General features: G+C 43.6%; 1 protein-coding gene across 9 annotated transcripts in view; it reads right to left on the minus strand.

The window, feature by feature from the left end:
- The window catches only part of RAI14 (retinoic acid induced 14), a 129,040-nt gene that overhangs the window by 37,768 nt on the left and 69,556 nt on the right, over window positions 1-21,716 (minus strand). For all 9 annotated transcript variants that reach the window (XM_037529201.2, XM_037529204.2, XM_037529203.2 and 6 more), the window contains exon 3: window positions 9,495-9,625. In XM_037529201.2, coding sequence (XP_037385098.1) covers window positions 9,495-9,625 — 131 coding nt within the window. The remainder of the gene's footprint in view (window positions 1-9,494; window positions 9,626-21,716) is intronic.

Here is a 21,716-nt window from a genome sequence, read left to right on the forward strand (position 1 = left end):
GGAAAATGGAGGAGAGGCTGAGAACCTCACACCATCATTTTTACCAGGGCACACACTGTTTCAAAGTTCTTTGGAAAATATAATCCCCTTGTCTTAAAACAATCTGGAGGATATGTTCCACAAAAAAGGAATCTATGCTGTTTTAAGTTTCATTATAATAGGAATGTTTAGTTTACTTATAAAACTCAGCTGGGCTTTCAAGAGAGCTGTAACGAAAGGCACAAACAGAGCAGCCTGAAAATTTAGATGAAGCTACATTACTCCTTGCTGTTTACTGATATTTGGGGGTTCTCTACTTTTGTCACTTGCAAAGATGCCAAGTTTTCTGTGCTTAAAGAGTTTTGTGGTACCCTCTCTCTCAGACTCCAAAGAGACAGTCAACTCATTGGTCTCCCTAGTAGCCTCAAATAGCAGTTGGGAGCAGCCTGAAGGTGAGGAGGAGGAGCCAGGGGTCCAGAGGATATGCTGCTGGTTGCTGAGTCCGCCTGGCTGAGCACTTAATGTCAGTTCCCTCTCCATCAAACCAAGTCTAAGGCAATGAAATAACCAACAATAACAATAGCAGCTTATCTATGGAAACACAGAATACTAGTTAGGCTTTAATTCTTTACCTCTCCCAATCAGCCTACAGAGGAGTAATCCTTTGCCATTCCCAATGGCAAATGCAGGCACAGAGGAGGAAACTGAGGCACAAAGCAGTTTAGTAACTTACAAAGGAGCCTGGATTCTAACCTTGGTTTCCCCCCTACAGAATTGGCTCCAGACCAGCAAGCTGAGAAATTGCACTGTTTGTCAAATCATTCTGCAAACTGTGAAACATTATATAATATAACTTAACTGGCTGTGTTGCTCTTTAAAAAACAAAGTTTAAACTCAAAAATGGAAGTATTTGGCCAAAAAGCAAACACAGATTCTCACTGGGGCAGATTAGGGTTGCCAGGGAGCTCAAAAGGCGAGGAATGTAGTCCCAGCACTGAAGCAAACAGAGGCTTCATTTCCTACAAAACCACTCAGCCAGTTGTGCAAATCTTCCCAAAATAAATACCTCAGGACAAGGCTGGGATATTTCTCAAGGCTCTTAACCCAAAGGGGACTTGAACTGTTGCTATTCAAAAGCCCATGAGTGATGGCCTGGAAAGTTCTATCTTTCAGAGTCATAACAAACACCAGCTTTCTGGTTTCTGATTGCCAGCTGAAACATATATTTGGGGGAAATAAAAACTCGCAAGGCTACTTTTAGAAGATTTTGATTTTTTTCAGGCATATTCATTCACAGAAAATGTCACACAAACCAAACTCTTTCTTGTCCTTTTACTCTTGGTACCCAAAGGGCTGGCAGTACAAGGTCAAGAATGTAAAAGGTTGGGCCTCCCCGGTGGAGCAGCGGTTGAGCGCTGGGTTGCAAAGCTGCCCGCAGCCTCTGCAGCGCCCGTTCAATCCCCGCCTGCTCCCCAGCCACCGAAGGAGGGTCCCACATGGCGCGCAGACCTCTCCTGCCGCCCGCTGCTCCCCTCAGCAGTGTACTTCGGTCCTTCTGCCTGCTCTGCTCCCCGCTCTGGCTCTGGTGGATTCTCTCACCCTCCCGCGCTTCTGACTGTACCCAGTGCTCGTATAAACAAAAAAACAAGCAAACAAACAAACAAATAAATAAATAAATAAAACATGCCTCTATTTAAAAAAAAAAAAAAAATGTAAAAGGTTGCCGAGATCTGAGCGCCAATTCCTTCCTTTGCCTCTGCAGCCAATTTTCATTCCCCAAGTCAAACAAACCACCATGTCCACACAAAGAAACAAGCAGACGCTAACAGCACTAGCCAGGTCCAGAAACCTAGAGTACTAGAAGGTTCCAGAAGGATAAACATCCACATCCTTAATTCATAGACATGGAGGCTCAGAGAGGACAGGAAATGTTAAAGATCAGGACTTGAACTCACTACCCTGATTGTTTCTCCTGAATATCCCCATGTCTCCTTTCACTCCTTTTCAAAGCCCTTTCTTTCCAAAAGAGGGGTCACTAGTGAGACTCATGATAAAAACTAGCCCCCCCTCCTCCCTGCAGCCCTTTAAGAGCTTCAGCGTTGGCCTCCCTGGTGGCTCAGCGGGTTAAGTCTCAGCATTAGGAAGCCACTGCAGCAGGAGTTCAATCCTGGCCAGGGAGCTACCCACATGGCATAGCAGACCTCTTCTGCCTCACCCGCTGCTCCCCTCAGCAGTGTATTTCTGGCAACCAGATCTGCCTGTTCTGCTCCCCACTCTGTCTCTGGTGAATCCTCTCCCCCTGCCCCCCTACACCTCTGGCCTACACCCCAGCTTTTGTATGCATAAATAAATAAATCTTTCAAAAAATAAGAGCTTCAGCCTTTCCCAATCACTTAAAATCATTTGCATTTTTATTGCAATTTTTTTATAAGACACATTTCTGAAGAGAAAAAAAGATTAAATCACACTAAAACAAAGCAGGGAAATTAGGTATTTAGACCAAGTCCTTCTGGTGGCCCACCCATTTCTAAACAAGAGGAGTTTGCTCCCCTCTGAGCTCACCTCTAACTCTGTTCCCTGTGCACATCCAGGGCTCTCCCACCTCATAGCCTTTGCCTGCCACAGAAGGGCAGTTCCAGAAAAGTGCGTGGGTTGGTCCTCACTCCACTCAGGAATCTGATGAAGGTGTCTGCTCAGAGAAATGTTCTTTTCCCAGGTTTATTCAAAGTGGCCCCTGTCCTCCTCATTTTCTTCCACATGCCTGATGTCATGTTAAAGAATCAGGTGTTTATGGTCTGTCTGCCCTGATAGACTGTCCATTCCACAAGGGCTGAAGCTTTCTCTGGCCTATTGCTAATATCCTAGCACATAGAAATGATTTTGTCAGCTGATGCAAATCTTAAGTTTTGCATTTGGTTTTTTGGTCTAAAATCTCTTTGAGTTTTCTTAAACAAGGCACACTTATCAACAGGCACGGCCATGTTTTTATCAGGTTGTAATGCAGGTTTCAGAGCAGCTGTGTCCTGTATGCTCTATTATTATAAGGTAGATTTTGCTTCCCAACATCCCATTGGATAGTGGTTCTCAAAGTGTGGTCCTCAGACCAGTAGCATCAACATCACTATGGAAACTTGTTAGATATGCAAATTCTTAGGATCTTACCTAGACTTTGGAGTGGGGGGTGGGAGAGGTGGTGGAGCCCAGCAATATGTGTTTCAACAAGTCCCCTAGGTGATGTGTATGTTTTTTAAGGTCCATTGGCAGAGTAGGAAAAAGTGTGAACTGAATGTGTATATTCTTTGGTTTTTGGTCTCAACTCTGCCATCCCCAAATATGGGACAATAAAGTCACTCAAATCCACTGGCCTGTTTGTTCCCCTGGTCCATATGACCACTGAGGCTTTTTTCAGTTCCAAAAGTTCATGAAGCCAACCCAGCATCACACTGGATATTTCAGTATGACAATCCTAATAATGCCGGGACTAAAATATCAGGATTCCCATCTCACATTACAATCTGAGGAGAAAGCAGGCGGTGCTGCTTAATAGCTTCTAGTTATAAAAGCCTGGAAAATAAATTCTCCTGTGCTGCAGGAATGGGGGGATATTAACCCTCCTGGCCAGAGAGAAAGGCCCCGAGGCAAAGGTGGGGTGGCTGGACTTCAGCTCTTTCAAAAGCAGGATAATAGGGGCTCCTGCTACTGCAGACTGAGGCTTCAGAAAGTTTCAGAAATAGAAACTGGTTGGGCCTCTCCCGTGGCACAGCGGTTGAGTGCTGGCCTGCAAAGCCGCCTGCAGCCTCTGTAGGTTCGATCCCCCGCCAACGGGCAAGGGTTCCACATCGTGCGCAGACCTCTCCTGCCACCCGTTGCTCCCCTCAGCAGTGTGCTTCGGTCCTTCTGCCTGCTCTGCTCCCCGCTCTGGCTCTGGTGAATTCTCTCACCCTCCCGCGCTTCTGACTGTACCCAGTGCTTGTATAAATAAATAAATCTTTAAAAAAGAAAAAAAAGAAATAGAAACTGGTTGCCAGAAAAAAAATCACCTGCACTCCCAGGGCCTTCCTCAGCTCCCTGTAATCAATCATGGGTAGAACCTGCTGGGAAACTTGGGGCATCTGGGGCCTCTCATGGGGTCCCTAGTGCAGTGATTCTTTTCAGTCTGGACTGATCATTCCAGTAACTTGAATGTTTAAAAAACAAACGTGTCCACACTGACCCCTTACACAAATTCAATGTAAATTTCTGGGGGTGGCACCCTTTAAAACTGTCCAAGTAATTTTAATAGGAAAGTAAAGTGAGAACCATAGTGACCATGGTGTCATTGCTTTTTCTGCTTTCTGTCTCTATTCATGTAGTTGCCAACACTGTATTGTCTTCCTCTTCCCATAAACCCATGCAAATCCTCCCAACCCACTCTTCAAGGCCCACCTCACATCACATCTCAGGCAGGAAGCATTTCATAGCTCATCCAGTGCTCCCTATCTCGAACCCCTTATCACTAGTATTTTACAATTTGGCACTTAATTATGCCCCAGTACTTCCATTGGTCTTGATTTCTTGGTTAGATGCTATGGGTCTTGTAGGCAAGGAGATGATTTCCTCTTTTTCATGTATGTGCTTACAATAGAGCTTGGAACACTGGGCATGTAAGGAGCACTGCCTAACTGGTAGGTCAATGAAACAAACATTTGGGCACATTTGCAAGGTATGAACACAGGTTATATATCACATTCAAAAATCTAGATGTCCAAAAGCAGAGTACATATTCTCTACAGTAATTATTTCCTTAAGTTTATCCCTCTATCAAACATCAATAGATTTTAGGAAAGATGCAGGTGATTTTGTCAGGAAAGTGATTTTGCAGAGAGGAGGCTGCAATTATACATAAAGTTTGTAGCAGTTTTAGATGCAGTAACTTGGCAGGTGTATGTGAGTAGAGCTGGACCAGATGGTATAACTTGATTTCCAAGACTGAACTGCTGGTATAAAATTCCATATATATCCCTATTCTGAGAAAACAGGAAGAGACAAAGGACAACAAGCCACCAGCCAGGGAGGTTCCTCACTATACCGATTTGCAGAATTCAACATCTATCTCCTCCATTTCATTTTATATTTATATTTAAGTGCCATGGAGTCATCCAAAAATACTTGCACAAGTTCTTTTGGCTTTCAAAGGCAAAAAGATCAGATTTCTGAAATGTGGGCTATGTATGCAGACTATACATGTGTGTATATATATATATATATATATATATATATATATATATATATATGTATATATATGTATATATATGTAAGTCTATTCACATGTGCCTGGGTGGTATTTCTTCAAATACTACAGTCCCAGCAGTGATTTTATTTAGTCTGGTTGTTCGTAAGACAAACACATAACTTTAATTAAATGCACATCCAAATGTAGGGGAACCATCTTGAAACAATTAGTCTGTTGAATGGTAAGAGGTTTTAGGGCGATGGCAACCCCCACTTCCTCTCCTCCACCGTGGAAAGAGAACAGATGGGCAAGGAAGCCAAGCCTGACTCCATAAACAACAGCCTGCAGCCTCCACACTACATCCTGCTCTATCTTGTTCTTTTCTGACCCATGACACCCCCCTTCTTTAACTCTTTCCTAAATGAGTTCCAGCCATTCCATTGCTTTTACTTTTTTCAACCTCTCTTAGATCTGTTTTACAGGGAAGCACTTTTCAGACATGATTTTTTATCTTTCTCTAAAGGCAATATTCTGGGAAGAAACTGAGAAGTTTGAAGGACCACCAAGCCACCCATCTGATTATTGATTTTGGCTTCTGGAGGTTTCTGTAGAATGTCAGCTGAGGTGGCTGCCTTTGCCACTACATTTTTGGGACTTTCTGGGTCATCTGGTTCTCTAGGCAGTGAGGGTGAATCCTAAAATTGCACCAGCAGCTGGGAGAGCAGAGGTGTAATGTTCATATACCAGTTGGCTCTTTTCCTTTGGATCCCCAAGTAATTCACCCCTAATTAATTCAGCCATAAGTTTGTAGGAGAGAGTGGTTTCTCCGTAAAAACCATGCTCAAGAGTCACTTCCACAAGTACTGACTAAATGCTTCATATGTGCCGGGAACAGTGTGAACACCACAAGACCAGTCACATGAACTTGCCCCCAGGGAGCTTACTGGTTAGTAAGGGATTCAAGTCTCAGGAAGCTAAGATTTTTCTTAAGCTGCAGACTTTTCTGTTGTTCCTGCTCTTTAGCATGACATCCATCAAGTTCTAAGTCAAAATTCTAGTATCTCAAAGGGATGAAAAATAAAAGTGGACTGAGAATGTAAGGGAAGAAGGCCTCTGTACTGGACATAGAACCTGAGCAATTATTGGGGTGCTCTTAACATGAGGGAAGGGCAGAGAGCAGAAAACCCCACCTCCAGGAGAAGCAAATGTAAGAGAACATTTACATAAGTAAGGGCAAGGCCAGAAGGACCTTGAAAGCCAACTTGAAAGGCAGCCAGAACTCAAGGCTGCGTAACAGGGAAACATTACACGTTACTGAGTAAAGTGACAAAATGTGTTATCATAAAAGCTCACTAGAACATGGGCCTCCACCTTAATTTTGATGTGAAGATGTATAAATCGCAGAGTAAATCTAAATGAGCAGGCAGAGAAGGAGGCCAGGTACTTTTAAGTGTGTGATCTGGTCTGATTCTTTGGGGACCAATCAAACCATTCCACATACATCCACAAACAAACACCTGCCTGGGGGATGTTCCATGGGGCCAAGGCAGCCAGGAGGTCTAGAGGGGACACTGTGCAGGTCTGTCCCATTCAGAGCTGCGCTGAGGAAACAACCAGTTCACATGCTGCCCAATCGAATGTGTGTGGGAGGAACAAGAACAAAAGTCTCCAAAGCTTGAGAAAAATCTTCCAGTGTGAGGGAGATACAGATGCACTGGGGCAGCAATGCCCAGATTAGATTCAGCAGTTATGGAAGAGCAGGTTTCCAGAGGTGAGAGAGTGGGGGCCCACTTAAAGTAGCTAAAGTGGTACATTTTACAGTATGCATATCTTACCACAATAAAAAGAGAATAGAAAATACTTATTAGCAAAAAGTACAAAATCATTAGGTGCTATCAACTGTGGCTAATCTAAATTATTATCTACTTTTTAAAAAATCTGGACCCAAACTATCAGAAACACTTATTGCCCTCTTTTCTGGGATGGCTATTAATAAGCTGCCTCATGCAGATGTCTGCAAAGCTGGACTGGAAGGTGTAGGAGTCAAGCAAACTGTGGAGTAAAAGAGTAGCGCCTAATGCCATGTCCATCACCAAAAATAAATCCCAGGACAAATTGGAGGGTGACTTCTGCCACTGTAGCTCAGATTGCACTGAGTTCAAACAGGGCCCCATGAAAAGGTAATCCTCCACAACAAATATGCATGGGGTATCTTACTGCAAGTTGAGCCACAGACATGATGACATCCTTGCTATGGTGAAGAGCAGAGTCACACTGCAACCCAGAGGTTGGTAGGTAAGTGACTCAATCTAATATTAGCCAAGAACCAAAGCCCACCAGCTGCTTGGGAGTCCTGACTATCAAATCAGATTTCCACAGGGCGATGGCCCTCCCCCATGCTGAGACAAGCCTCTGCCAAGGTGAAAACTCAAACTGAGGCTGATGTGGTGGGCTCAACCCAGGACTTAGGCAGAGAGGACCCAGCCAACTGTGGTAAGAAGGCTCCCCTATTCCCTTTAAGGCTGACTGGCCTGGTCTCTATTGAGAGCTCAGCCCCACTCAGCTGTCTTGTGGTTCCTAAAGCAAAGTAGGATCCAGTGGATGGTACTGGGAAGAGATTTAATTGGCAAAATCTGCCAAAATTTGATGCTCAACGATCTCCTTATAATTTGTCTATTATTTTCACTATCTATCCTTCCATCAAGAGTTAATCTAATTTGTAGATGATGGTTCTCTCTGGTTGAAACTACAATGGGGTACATTAAAAAACAATGATTCCTGGATCTTTCCCCAGAGCAAATTATTCAGAATATCTGGGGTGGACATGCATGAATATTTTGACCCCAAGTGACTCTAATGCAGAAAGTGGTAGGATGAAGACCACCACTCTAGAATAAGAAGGGAAGGGAGCTGGTTTTATGTCCCCTGCGGGCTAGGTGTTGGGCTAACTCGTTACATATGGCACCAGGCCGTGAGCATTATGGGCTTACAGGTTCCACTCAACCTTGGAGAAACAGGAGATCATGAATAGATACCCCAGTTTCCTTACTCCCTGGGTGGGATAACTCTGCGTCCTACATGGTTGGTAAGCAAACAAATTGTATAAAGGGTCAGATAGTTAATATGTTAGGTCTTGTGGACAATACAGTCTGTCTTAATAACTCAAGTCTGTTTTTGCAGCGCAAAAGCAGCCATGGACAATGCTAAATGAATGGCTGGGGCTATGTTCCAGTAAAACTTTATTTACAAAGAGCCACCCCCTGCTCTAAGTCTGAACAGGTTCCTGGAGGTTCTCAGTGGGAATGAGTCCCAGATGCCCATGGGAGTCACCTGTCAATATCATGCCTATATGGGCTTGGTTCCTTTTCAGTGCTGGATTCTAGATCACCAGTTATAGAAATTTTACTTGTACCTAGGACTTAGTTTCAAAGTCTGCTGCTGGGGCATCCAACCAGCATTACCATATTGTTCTATAGACACAGAATTACCCTGGCAATTAAATACTGTCATCTCCATTTTGCAATGAAGAAACTGAGGTTTACAGATGACAGAAGTGATACGGTCTGGATCAGAACAGGCCCCAAAGTCAATGATGATTCTAAAACACAACCAGGGAAAGGATGGGCATAATACATACACACACACAAATGCTTAATTGAATATCTAGCTTTAGTTATAAAACAATGAAGTTTTGGGCAAGAAAATCACATATGGCAAATCTTAAATTCATAGTACCCATGGAATTTCTGTATTAAGAAAGAGGTTTTCAAAGAGCAAGGTTTGAGAGTTATGGGAAAAATTACGTTCTTTTTTATGCTGTTTCTAATCTAGGATAGAATTCATTTGCCACCTAATAATTGGTTATAATCCTGGTTCTATTTCTTCTCTGCTGAGACCTCTAGGTTAAAACCCATGTGTAATTTGAAACTAGGAAGAGAAAGGAACTATTATTAGATTAGAATATATCTCTGAAGAGATGTGACCCTGTACCTCTGAATAATACACAGTATCATATACCAACGTTATGTCAATACAAATACACACATAAATAAATAAGTACATGGTTTGGATGGTAAAAAAAAAAATTACCAATGAAGCCAGTGTGTTATTAAATAAAGTGTTAGAGTCTCCCAAAAAATAAAGTAAAATGTCCTCTTAGATATTTTAACATGGGGGTAGGTGGACAATAATCTCACAAAGTCCCTTTCAAGGACTTTCCCTTGAAAGGCTCTTGTGGAATTCCCCATGGATACACAGGATTGCAGAGAACACTGCAGATTTAGAACAAAACTTTTTAGCTTACGCAGTCTTGCCCTCGCTGTCGTGTTTGGTGGCACTGGCCCCCTTCTTGCCCAGCAGTGAGGCAACCTTGTCTGCATCGCCATTCTCCACAGCCTGCAGCAGCCGGTCATCGTTCTTGTTCCACTCGTTGGTCTGTGGAGCAAGGGGGAGACACAGAGCTCATGAGCAACCCCACGGTCATGGCCACGTTGACTGACAGCCCTCTCGGCCCACACCTGGAAAGCGACACCTGCCCCCAAATGGACAATGTTAAAAATACCTTCCCCTTCCCAACTGGAACAACCAAGAAGGGTGGTTTCCCAAAAGGAAACATCAACAGTTCAGTGGAATAGAGGCTTGTCAGCAAACTCTGAAACAGAATTAGTTCTTTCAACTGACTTGAAATGAAGCAACTTAAAAAGACCTTGAGGTCAGTTTACACATTAGCTTATTTCTAGTGAAACTCAACAGCTGGCTCCTCAGAACACTGGCCTTTGACCTGATCCACAGCTCACTGGACCTACTATTTTACAGAATCAAAAATGACCAACAGTTCAACAGTTACCTGAGGGCTTATAGACACACAATTCTTGGTCTACTTTTATTGCCACTCTCTGGCCTGTTCCTAGGCCCTGATTTTGACCCAAATACTGTGAAAGGCAGAGATCCTGCTAAAGATCCTCCAATGCACAGGACAGTCTCCTCTCCCAACAAAGAGTTTTCTAGCCCAAACTGTCAATATTGCATTAGCCCCATGTGACTTTTGAACACAGAAATGTGGCTAGTGCAACTGAGCAATGGGACTTTTAACTTTAATTCTAGACTTTAAGTGCCAGTATCTAGTAGCTATCCTAGAGAACAGTGCAGCTCTACACCACAGTCCTCTAAATGTTTCCTCCAAAGTGAAAATGTGTCCAGGCCAAGGTCATCCATGCTTCTGCAATGACCATCAACCTACTCACAGACATCAGGTTTTATCTTAAATTACAAATCAGGCTGCCTAGTGAAGGAGAACATAATAAAAATACTGTCCCTGACACACTTGTTAGTAGACTAGAAAGTTTACTTAACAACAAAATGCAGCAAATACCAAAATAACAGACTGTATTTTATTTACTCTATACTGCATTTTTACAAGCCAAAGCAAAACAAAAAAGTTTACAGAAGTACATTTAGGACCAACTATTCCAACTTAACATTATCCCAACACTACAATATTAGTGTTGTCTTTTAAAATCCTTCCAGAACTTCAAGGGACCAAATTAAAACTGGATTGGGAAGATCAAAAGGATATTAAATCTCAGAGGACAGGACTGAAAGCACTTTAGCAAAGAGAGGCCACGTGAAAGGATTTCCCTTTGCAGTGTCTCCAAGGCACTCAACTCTGGGGTAGAAAAATCTGATTGGAGGGGCTCCCTAAAATTAGTTACATGTGGACTTTTAGGGAGTTCAATTTTATACAACACAGTGAGAAAGATATCTCCCTCCCCTACTCTTTGGAGGACAAGTTCTATGGCAGGACCTTTAAATTCTAAAATTCTTTGGTCTAGAGTCTCTTTTAGATGCAAAAGCCAGAGGTCTCTTTTCTCTTAGTGCAGTTGAGGCAGAGATAATGACTATCTACACAAAAATACTGAAAACATTTATTTGTTTATCCTAAACACACAAAAATATTTAATAAATATGTTAATTCTAAAACTGCCCAAGGAGACATTTACTATATTGTTTCCTATTTATTGTATCCAGTGCCACATTCTATACCCAAAATTTCACAGCCAATCACAAAAGGAGACAAACGCGTGTCTAATAAACACTTCTCATGTCATAGCTCTTAGGGTGCAAGAGGCAAATTTCTCTCCCCAACTTGCAGTCCTCTGCGGATTGGTACTAAATTGAAATGAAGCATCAAAATGAATCCTAGAAAGTCATCTTGTACATCTCCTGCCCAAAGATAGGGCTGCTTAGATAACTGAGCTGTGATATTATACTGTAATAAAAATTGTACATTTGGCCTTTGTCCTTGGTTCTCAGCAGAAAAGCTCCCAAAACTCCCGGGATTTCCCAAGTGCTTTGTTATTTCTAAGAAGTTCCTTTCAACCACTGTGGAGTTTATGTTAATGAGGTGCCTGGTGGCAGGAAGCCCCTAGATGGCTTCAGGACGGGGGCTGGTTGCCAGAGGAACCAAGCAGCGATTAGAGGGTCGGAACTCTCAGCCCTACCCCCAACTCCTGGGAGGAGATAGAGGCTGGAGATTAAGTCAAGTGCCAAAGATCTAATCAATCCTGCCTAGTTTCTGGAAACTCAAAAAAGTTGCCCAACTTACCTACTGGGCTGAGAGAGTGTCCAGGTTTAGTAAATACGAGGTTCTGGGAATACTGCCTCCCCCCTATACCTTGTCCGAAGCATTTTTCACTGTTCTGAATGTAGCCCTTATAATAAACTGGTAGTGGTAATAAGTAAAGTGCCTTCCTGAGGTTTTTTTTTTGAGTCATTCTAGCAAATTATTGAACCTGAGTGGTTTGGGATCCTCCAAACTTCACAGCTGGTTTTTCAGAAGGATGGGAGGCCCAGGACTTGCAATTGACATCTGAAGTGAATCAGCTTTGTGGGGCTGAGCCTATTACCTGTGGGGTCTGATGCTAACTCTGGCTCATTCATAATCAGGATTCAATTGAATTGCTGGACACCCAATTGGTGTAGGAAGAGCTGAAGAATTAGCTGTTGGTGTAAAGAAAAATCCCACACATTTTGGTGTAAGAAGAGTTTTTCATAAGTGGATCATAGAACAGGTGAAGTCTGAATTTTTGCCATGACATCCCAAAGTAACTCATCCAGAATCCAGAACTGGGGGAGGCTTCTGAGACTACCAACACAATAACAATATCCTCTCCTCACCACTGCCCAAGGAAAATGCCCTCCGCCAGATGGGCCTCCATCCATCAGACTTAAACTCTGTGTTTTCAACCTATTGTTGGGTTAAGCCACCATTTTTTTTAAATGAAATAAAAAAAAAAGTGAAGCGAAAATATATCATTGAGCAAATGAATATAATAAAGATTCCAGCAGAACTTCCAGCCCAGGTGCAATGAACACTCCAACACAGGCATAATCAACAAGTTTGCTGACTTACAGCTCCTTCCCTTTCGAGATTCATGGCCAGGGCCTCAGCACTCTTATCTACAAGGTCGGGCAGCTGGCCAAGCTGGTCTCTCTCTCCAAGGCCATCCCTGAATGCCTGCATCTTTCCCCCCATGTCTTGCCCCCCTTGTCTGGGGACTTTGCAGCAATGGTTGTGCCTGCTGAAAAACGATGTTATCCATGTAACAGATATGGACACAGTTGTGTATAAAAGGAACCCTTGGTCTTTAAATGGGTGCTCAGACCTTATGGGGCTCCCCAGGTCTGGGACCTCATGCATGAGTGACAAAGCTTCTCCTGACCTCACCATTCCTGAAGTACCGCTTGTTCTTCCTCTGCCTGGGTAAAAGGCTAGAATTCATTTCTACAACAACAGAACACATCAGATGTATCATAGTGAATAAAGTTAAATGTTTCAGAAAACTTTTGTCTATTGTGTAAGGGCACAGCGGGTGATGATAGAAAATATATCTCTTATGGGGAATCACAATAAAAGATTTCGGATGCCACTGCTTTAGAACGCGCTTGTCATCCGTGAACAGGCTAACTTGGAAAGCTCATTCAAGCCGGGCAGGCTCTCTCCAGCCTTTCCTGATGACCTCTCTCTGCTTCTCTCCTTCATCCTGTCCCCGAGGGCCGCCTACTCATCCCGACTGAAGCCCACAGTCTAGACTTCATGAAATATCGCGTCCTGGCTTTTGTTGGAAAGCTCAGTGTGTGCTCCTTTTTTGTCTCTGGGTCTTCAGTTCCCTGCAGGCATTGACAACAGCCTTTATTTCTTACCCCTGTGGTGCCAGGCAAATGCTCAACGCTTTTGGCTGACTTTAGCTGGAGGTTCATCTCTTCATTAACCTAAATCTCTCCTGACACAGCAAATGTTTGTCTTTTTGTTTATTAAAATGCTTTTGTGGTTTTGCAAATAATTAATCATCCTTCAGAATTTAAAAAAAAAAAATTTACCGATTAAATAAATTCAACTCCCTTAACTTTTCTAAGGCAAAATTTTCCAAGATTTCAATCATGGGAAGATTTTCTTCAAATCTCTTCACAACCAGGGAGGCAAGACTTACAAATTCATGAGGGCGAACTGAGGGTCTCCTGGTCCTGAGTATGACCAGGATACTTGTTAAACAAGCAGACCCCCGCCAGGCCCAGTCTGCATCCCTGGTTCTGGTACGGCGCCTGGGACTGGCAAGTACTCTCCTGTTTCTATTGCTAGTCTTGGGACAGGAATCTAGGCTGAGGCGAACCACACTGTACTGGAAAGGAGTTTCTTTCTCCACGAGGTGTTGTTAAGGAAGTTGGAGAGGAGCGGAGAAGAGAGTCATTCTTTACTTTTTCCTTGTGCAACTAGACAGGTTGTCTCTCACAAAAGCTTAATAATAAATGTTAAGATTTCCTTAGTAGTTACATGTGGCACCTGTGTCTAAGAACATTAAAGAAAGCAATGCTCATAATAGGCAACAATTACCAATAATTCAAATATCCAATCACAGAAGATGAATAAATAAACTACAATATAATCAAACAATAGACTACCACGTGATAATGAAAATGAACAAACTATAATGACATGTAACCCCGTGGATGGAGAAAAACAATATGGTGAAAGAAGCAAGACACAAAGAGCAAGGCACAAAAAACACAGTGGCGTGACTGCAAGTGAAAAGAGAACAGACAAACTGGATCCCTGTTGTACAGGGCTGCAGACACAGGGGGTACATTATAAAGACAAGGTCAAGGCTACCATAAAGTCAGGGATATGGTGAGGGGTGAGGGCATGGGCTGTGATCGGGGAGGGACACTGGGAGCATGAAAATTCTGCCCAGATTCATGGTCCGGTCATTGTTTTGTACAATTTTCATTACACGTGATCTCCTCTCTCTCTCACCCTCCCACCCTGCTATCGCTCTCTGTCTCTGTCTGTCTGTCTGTCTGGTGCGCTCTCTCTCTCTCTCTCTCTCTCTCTCTCTCTCTCAGTCTCTCACACACACACACACGCACACGCACACGCACACAGAGTTTAGAAATAAGTCTGTGGCTCAGTATCAGTGAGAGTCCACTCCTTCAGGGGCTTACATTCTTGCTATTACCTCATCTCTAAAGTGAAGGTGGCTTGGTGCGGAAATCTGGCTCTTAGCAGGCTTCCTAAATCTTTTTAAGACTCTGATGAAGTTGTGAACACTCTCCAGAATAGTGCACATACACACAAAAGCTTACATACAATTTCAGAGGTTCTTCAGCTTCACCTCCTACCCACAGCCCATCCATAAACTCAGGCTAAGAATTTTCAGTGCAGAAAAATTCAGTGCTTCAGAGTTGAGTGCTCTGAAATTCCAGGTCTACCACCTCTCACTCAGGTGTCACCGCAGATCATCTGGATCATCCACATTTCCTTATCTGTACAATGGGGAGAGTCCTACTTGCAAATTCTCTTGAGAATGCAATGTAATACACACACTACATACATGAATGCATCTGGGGCACCCCCCCAAATGGTGATTCTTCTTCTTGAATAAGATGATCTGCACTCTTCTTAATGACTCACGTTCTATGAATCTTCTAATATTTACAATTTAGGACTCATGGCTCTCTCACCCTTCTGGGGGGCAAATAACATCTTCATGCAAATTTAAATTTGCAAATTTTCTACTGTACTCCTTAAAAACCACATTTTAAAGGACTCTAGAGAAACATTCGCAGGCATGAAATTAGCTATTTTATTGAATATGGCTCACTTTTCCAGGAGACTGTTTAAACAGACGCTATTTCAGCAGAACCCATTAGGCCACATTTGCGAGTCCAGGAAGCCATATGTTACGCTCCGGAGACATGTGTAATGTGTCAGCTATGAAGGGCAGCATGTGGAAAGGCAGACCTTACCTTCCATATGGGCTCCAAACATTCCTTCTAATATATCACAAAGGAGATTTTCAATGGCTGGCCTGTAAGATTCCTATTCATCAAATCATTTCCAAATGACACCCACTTACTTAAAAGTTTTCCCTTGAAATCTGGTCTTTTGAAAGACTGGTCTGGCTCCTTCGAGCATAGCAGACACCATGTCAACCATGTGATGAACACCGGGGTTTTGGCAATGGGTGAGGTCTGCCCTTGGCCAGACATGGCATCATTTTCTTTTATTTTGGTTAAATCACTGGGAATTGAAAAACCAGTGGAAAAAGTCAGTTTCACAGACATCTGGCTAGTGGGAAGGTTTGAGTTTTGGAATACATCAACCCAACCAAAACAATCCAGTGGCACGAAGCGATCCAGGAAGAGAAAGAGTTTCTTTGATTTTCTTGGGGAAGATGCTCCAACCCTAACAACCATCACAAATCAGCACATCCCCTGTGGCAAGACCTGCTTGAGCGGTCATCTGGAGGAGTCAGTTTGAGACATGACCCTTGGAAATTGCATTACTCGTCTAGTTTATGGAGAGCAGACTCTTTATAATTTATATGGCTAAAATGAAAGTCAGCTGAAGTAGACAGTGTTTTCACTGGGAAGGCTTCAGAGAATCCAGTACAAGCATGCACCTCATAGCTTTAGACAGAGGACAAGGAACAGGCAGACCTCAGGACCGGGTGATATTTTCTCCTGTTGACTGTGCAGCTAGTACTTATTAGACATCTAGCTTCAAGCTACAACGTAATAAAGAGAATTCTGTAGACGCAACATTCATTCATTCACAGAATGTTCATTCATCAAATCTGGTGCAGTTTTCACTGCATTTTCTATTAGGTTGTAGCAATAAAATACAGCAACATGAGAAATACGCTAACAGCACAAGACAGGCTGTTAATGGAATGGCAAAATGAGCAAAATGACACAAGGGAAGGGACAACTTGCTAAGCATGTAGGAACGGGTTTTCATTAGATAATGAACTAGACCTCGCAGTAAATATTACTTTGGTTAATAGAGAGAAAACAAGATACAACAACTTGAAAATGGAAGCTGTAGAGAGTATAGTGAGTTGTTCCAAGTGAGCCTTATCTGTCATCCCTTGTGTCCATGAAAATCCAGAAAGTGACCAATACATCGTGAGATAAATATTTGATCACTTTTAACAAGTCCCACAATTTCATTAAGACTTTTCCATAATGTTCGTTCCTTCAACAGATACATGCTGGGTTCTGAGTTTTCTCATTGCCTACATTTTTATTTCAGGTTTTAAGCACATATAGGGTACATCATCTTTACTATGGACCCTGAACCCATCACCCTCCCTTCAATGGAAGCATCAGCGATGCTGAGATCTTATCCACATAAACCATGAAAGGTGCATCATGGACATAATACATAATTATAAACACCCCTATACAGAGACGGGCTGGTTCTTCTGCCCTGCCCACCTTGCCCTTAGTCTGCCCTACCCATCCCGCTGGACCAGAGCAGTTGCCCTTGTTAGGCTCAGCCATGCTTCTCGTCTACAGCACTTGGTACAGCTGCAATTTGCTCTTATTCCTAAAGTGTCTTAAAAGGTCTGCCGAGCCCTCCACTGGACTGGGAATTCCAGGGCAGGGCTAATGACCAGCATCTCTTTCCCTCACCCCTGGCCCCTCGCCCACTGCCTGCCAGACGGGAGGGATTCAATTCAGAGCTGTCCACTAAACAGCTTTGTTTCTCTTCCTTCTGCTTTGGAAGCCACTATGATGAAACCCTTTTCCAATTGATGCCTTTTTGCTCTGCAAAAGCACTTAAAGTCTCCATAATCCTTCCTTTGACAATGTTGACCAATGTTAAAATATTACTCAATATTTAAAAACAAATTCACATGAGGTAAAAACTGTCTCACAGGAGCAGAGCTAGGTCAGGGAAGAGGTCGATCCAATTTTGCCCATTAGGGAGAAAAAAATGGTTCCATCCAAAACAACTGTGTTCAAGCCCTCATTTGTTTATATCTGTATCAGCCATGATGCAATATCCTAGGATGCAAACGATGGATATGAAGTCATCTTGATCCTAAAGGAGTTCACAGCCTTCTGAGGACAGAAACACACCCAATAACTACTTATGCATTAACTTTTTTTCAGTGAAAACCAGCGCTGTGAGCTAATCTTATCAAAACCCAGAGAAGACACTATTACTACCAAGAATAACTAAAAATGTACAGTAATAGGAACTGCACTACAGCACAAATAAATCTAAATAATAACCCTATGAGGAAGGTACTAGCAGTAGCCCATTTTACGAGTGAGGAAACTGAGGTATAGAAATTAAGAAATGGTAAAGTCACCCAATGCACAGAATAGCTATTTCTCCCAGGAGGAAGCTAAATGAGCAGTTCGACTTAAAGGTCAATGAAAGAACGTTTTAGGATAAGTAAGATTCTAATGTGTTTATAGTCTAAGACAAGCGAAAAAAACCAGTGAGAGAGATGGATGAAAAAAATCTAGGGGGTAGAAGTGGAATGGAGGATTCAACTCAGGCAGAAGGCTAATCTTTGTAAATCAGGGTCGGTCCTGCCTCCGAGATAGTAAAGAGGAGGGTGAGCATAGCGATGTGGGAGACAGGTTCGTGTTTTATGGCTTCAGTTTTCTTCAGCCAGCAGGAGTACAGGACAGGGGGTCAATGGTGGGCTAAGAAACCTGAAAAATGTTCCCAACAGCTAATGTTCCTAGTAACTCCTGGGGGGAAATGAGAAAGGAAACCCTCTTGAAATGAGTAACAGGGTTTTCAAGCAGTTCTGAAGGTTCAGCTGAGAGTAGGAATTATAACCCCATAAAGAAACCATTTGGTGGTGTCATGTGATTTTTCACTGGACCCATTAGGCAGGGAGGGAGCTAAGGGTGGTTTGTTTGATCCATGGCTGGAAGTGGAAAGACAGGTAGAGCAGACTCCAGGGTCAAGAGGAAGCAGCTGTCCCTAGGTATCTGGCATGACTGGAGGTCAGGGACGGTTAAGGGTAAGGTCTGGGGCACAGACCCAGACACAAGGCAGCTTGTTGGGTGGTCATGTACATGAAAGCTGGAGGGCCCAGCATGATGGCCAAAAAGAAAATTGTATCTGAGAGCCACACTTTGGAGAATATGAGGGGGTGACCCAGAGGAACCTAAAGGATGGTAAAGAAATGGAGAAGAGGTGGACCCACATAACCAAAGGGCAGAGGTGGTGAATGGAGTGGTGAGGTTGCAGGGCATCAGGTCATGCCTCAGCATGAAGTGGCTTCCCTGGGAAGAGGGGGAGCGTCTGCATTCTCACACCTTTTGGCACTTAAAAAAAGGAACAGGTGCTCACAGGCCATTGAGAGACCAGAGGCGAGAGATGAGAAGCAAAAAGGCCTGAGCAGGGTTCACTACACCCTCCCTTCACATGGCCTGTCTTGGTGAATGTTAAGGTCACCTGTGATATTGTGATTTATAATCAGAAATCTCTCTTTTAAAAAAAAAATTATGCATACAAGAGCTGGGGTACAGGCCAGAGATGCAGAATGGGGGTGAGAGGATTCACCAGAGACAGAGTGGGGTGCTGAAAAGGCAGATCCACTGAAATACACTGCTGAGGGGGACAGCAGGCGAGACAGGAGAGGTCTGCTGCACCATGTGGGTAGCTCCCTGGCCGGGGATTGAACTCATGCTGCAGTGGCTACAGACAGCTTCACAGTGCTGTGCTTAACCCCTGCGCCACCAGGGAGGCCCCAGAAATATATTTATGGTTTTTGTCCCTATTTCTCACACAGAACTCCAAAGCACCCCGAAATGTCTAAAATGAAAAGAAGTATTGTTACGTTAAAGAGAGGTGACTTCTGGAAAGGCCCCAGGTAACCTAAGGATGGAAGCCGGTTTCCAGAGGAACCAGTCAAGTTCAGTCCTGCTCCCCTAACCCCAGGGGAGGTGAGAAGGGCTGGAATGACTTGCCACGGTCAATGATTCGATCAACTGTTCCTGTGTAATGAAGTCTCCATAAAATGCTGAAAGCATGGGGTTCAGAGGGCCTCACGTCAGTGATACACGAAAATCTGGGGAAAGGGTCACAGAGAGGACCTGGAGGGCCCCACAGCCTTTTTCCCATATGTGTTTGTATGCATGTCTTCCCCTGGCTGCTCCTGAGTTATCCTTTCATGATCAACCTGTGATCTAGCAAGTAGAATGTGTCCCTGAGATCTGTAAGTCACACTAGCAAAATAATCACACCCCAGGATAGGGCTGTGGGAACCTCTGATTTTCAGCCAGGGTCAGATATGAGTGACTTGGTCAGAAATAAAGGTAACAACTACAGTACAGGTAACAGTTTGCCTCGGAAGTGGAGGGCAGTCTTATGGCGCTGAGCCCTTAACACACAGGACCCGGTGTCATCTCCGGGCAGTTACTACAGAGCTGAGCTGGATGGCAGGATGCCCAAGGAGTGTCAGAGAACTGCTCGGTGTTGGGGGGAAACCTGTGCACTGAACTGGTGAAGCCAGTGTTTTGCAACAACAACCCCCCCCCAAATTCCCCTGGATAAAAAAAATTAGGAACAAGTGGAATTAAACTCTAACCACCCCTTGTTCTCTCTTGCCCCCAGCCTCTTCCGTGTGATGAATTGCTGACATGCTCCAACTTGCATTCCTGAGAACTCAGAAAATTGATTGTGTTACATCTCTACTAAAATCCCATGTCCCTCTGAGGTCGATAGTGGCATCGGAAACAAACATTTGCTGATGGCTGAGAAAACACCCTGCTGGGAAAGTCACCCACCTTGACTCTAAATTAGACTACCCAGCACTCCTTGCACCGGGAGAGTCTAAGCCCCTGAACTTCACTCAAATACCTTCCCTCCTTACATAACCACAGCACTCCCACCCCGAGGAGAGTTGGCTTCTCTGGGGGTAACCTGATGGCTGGCTGTTGCAGTGGCCCCTTCATACAATAAACTCTGCAAAGATATTCTCATGGCTCAAGCTTGGGCTTTCTGGGCAGGAGCAAAAGACCTGGGGTGGTCACCTACCTGGTTTGGTACTGGAATCATATCATCACCCACGCCAGAGACCGTGGCGTCTCCTATTCCTCTACCTCCCCAGCCAATTACTGAGCAAGGACTGTTGATGCTACCTCTCCAGTTTTCTTCACGGACTCAGTTTCCATCCCCACCACCAATGCCTTTATTTAATTCAATTCAGTTTCACAAAAATCTTTTTGGTTCCTACTTTAGATGCAGCCCTCCTTATTGCCAAGCTCCCGAGTCACACTGACAGGTTTAGATACCTAAAGAGCTAGGGAAGAGATTCAAACACTGATCATTGGGACGTGCCAATAGTCTCTCAACAGGTCTTTTACTTCCAGTCCACCCCCAGCTCTTCTCTTCCTGAATGTCAGCTTCCCTGAGTTAAATATTCTGCTCTACTTCACTTTCCCATGCATGTCAAATCATGGTCAACAGCAGACCCCATACTCTCTAGTATCACCCTCACCCTATTCAAGGTTTTTCTTAATTGAGTTTCCACCTTGAGTTCTACTTTGTCCAGCTCTCTTTCTGGCCTGAGCCACAGCCGCACAAAAATGCTCTCTGCTCAAGCCAAGCTCCTGGCTCTAGAATCCAAGTTATTCTTGTCTCTTCTCTAACTTCTCAAGTAACTTTTCCTCTCTCATTTTGGTGTTGCCACCTCTTTGCCAACAAGGCATAAAGTCAATCCTTACCTTTCATTTTTAACAAAGGCTTACACTAGCATTCAAGTGTGTAGTTCCCCCATGTTTTCTCACAGTTACATGATGTAGTATAGGGTTAAGAGCTTGGATTCGGGGTTCCTGTGTTCAAATCCTGGCTCTGCTACTTTCTAGTTGTGTGACCCTAGAGGAGTTATTCAACTTTGTGAGTCTCAGTTCCCTGACCTGTAAAGTAGGAGAAATGGCACAGTTAAAAATGGTTGACTTCCAAACCTGATTGTAGTTGATGCCAGGAACTTGAGTATACGTCTGTCTATAATGCCCCTTCTGGTAGACAGCAGGATTTTTTAATGAATCAATATATTAACATAGAATTTTCTCCGGCTCAGAGGAGCCCTTCCAGCATGGCAAGTTATCATTGCCATTTGAAATGTTTATCTATGCTGCAACTGGATTTGGAAGCCTCAAAAACAGAGAGTGACTTAATGAAAATACTATACACATAAGTATATTATCTTAG

The sequence above is a fragment of the Talpa occidentalis genome, unplaced genomic scaffold, assembly GCF_014898055.3.
Source record: "Talpa occidentalis isolate TD23 unplaced genomic scaffold, MPIMG_talOcc4v2.1 talOcc4.6, whole genome shotgun sequence".
Classification (NCBI taxonomy): domain Eukaryota; kingdom Metazoa; phylum Chordata; class Mammalia; order Eulipotyphla; family Talpidae; genus Talpa; species Talpa occidentalis.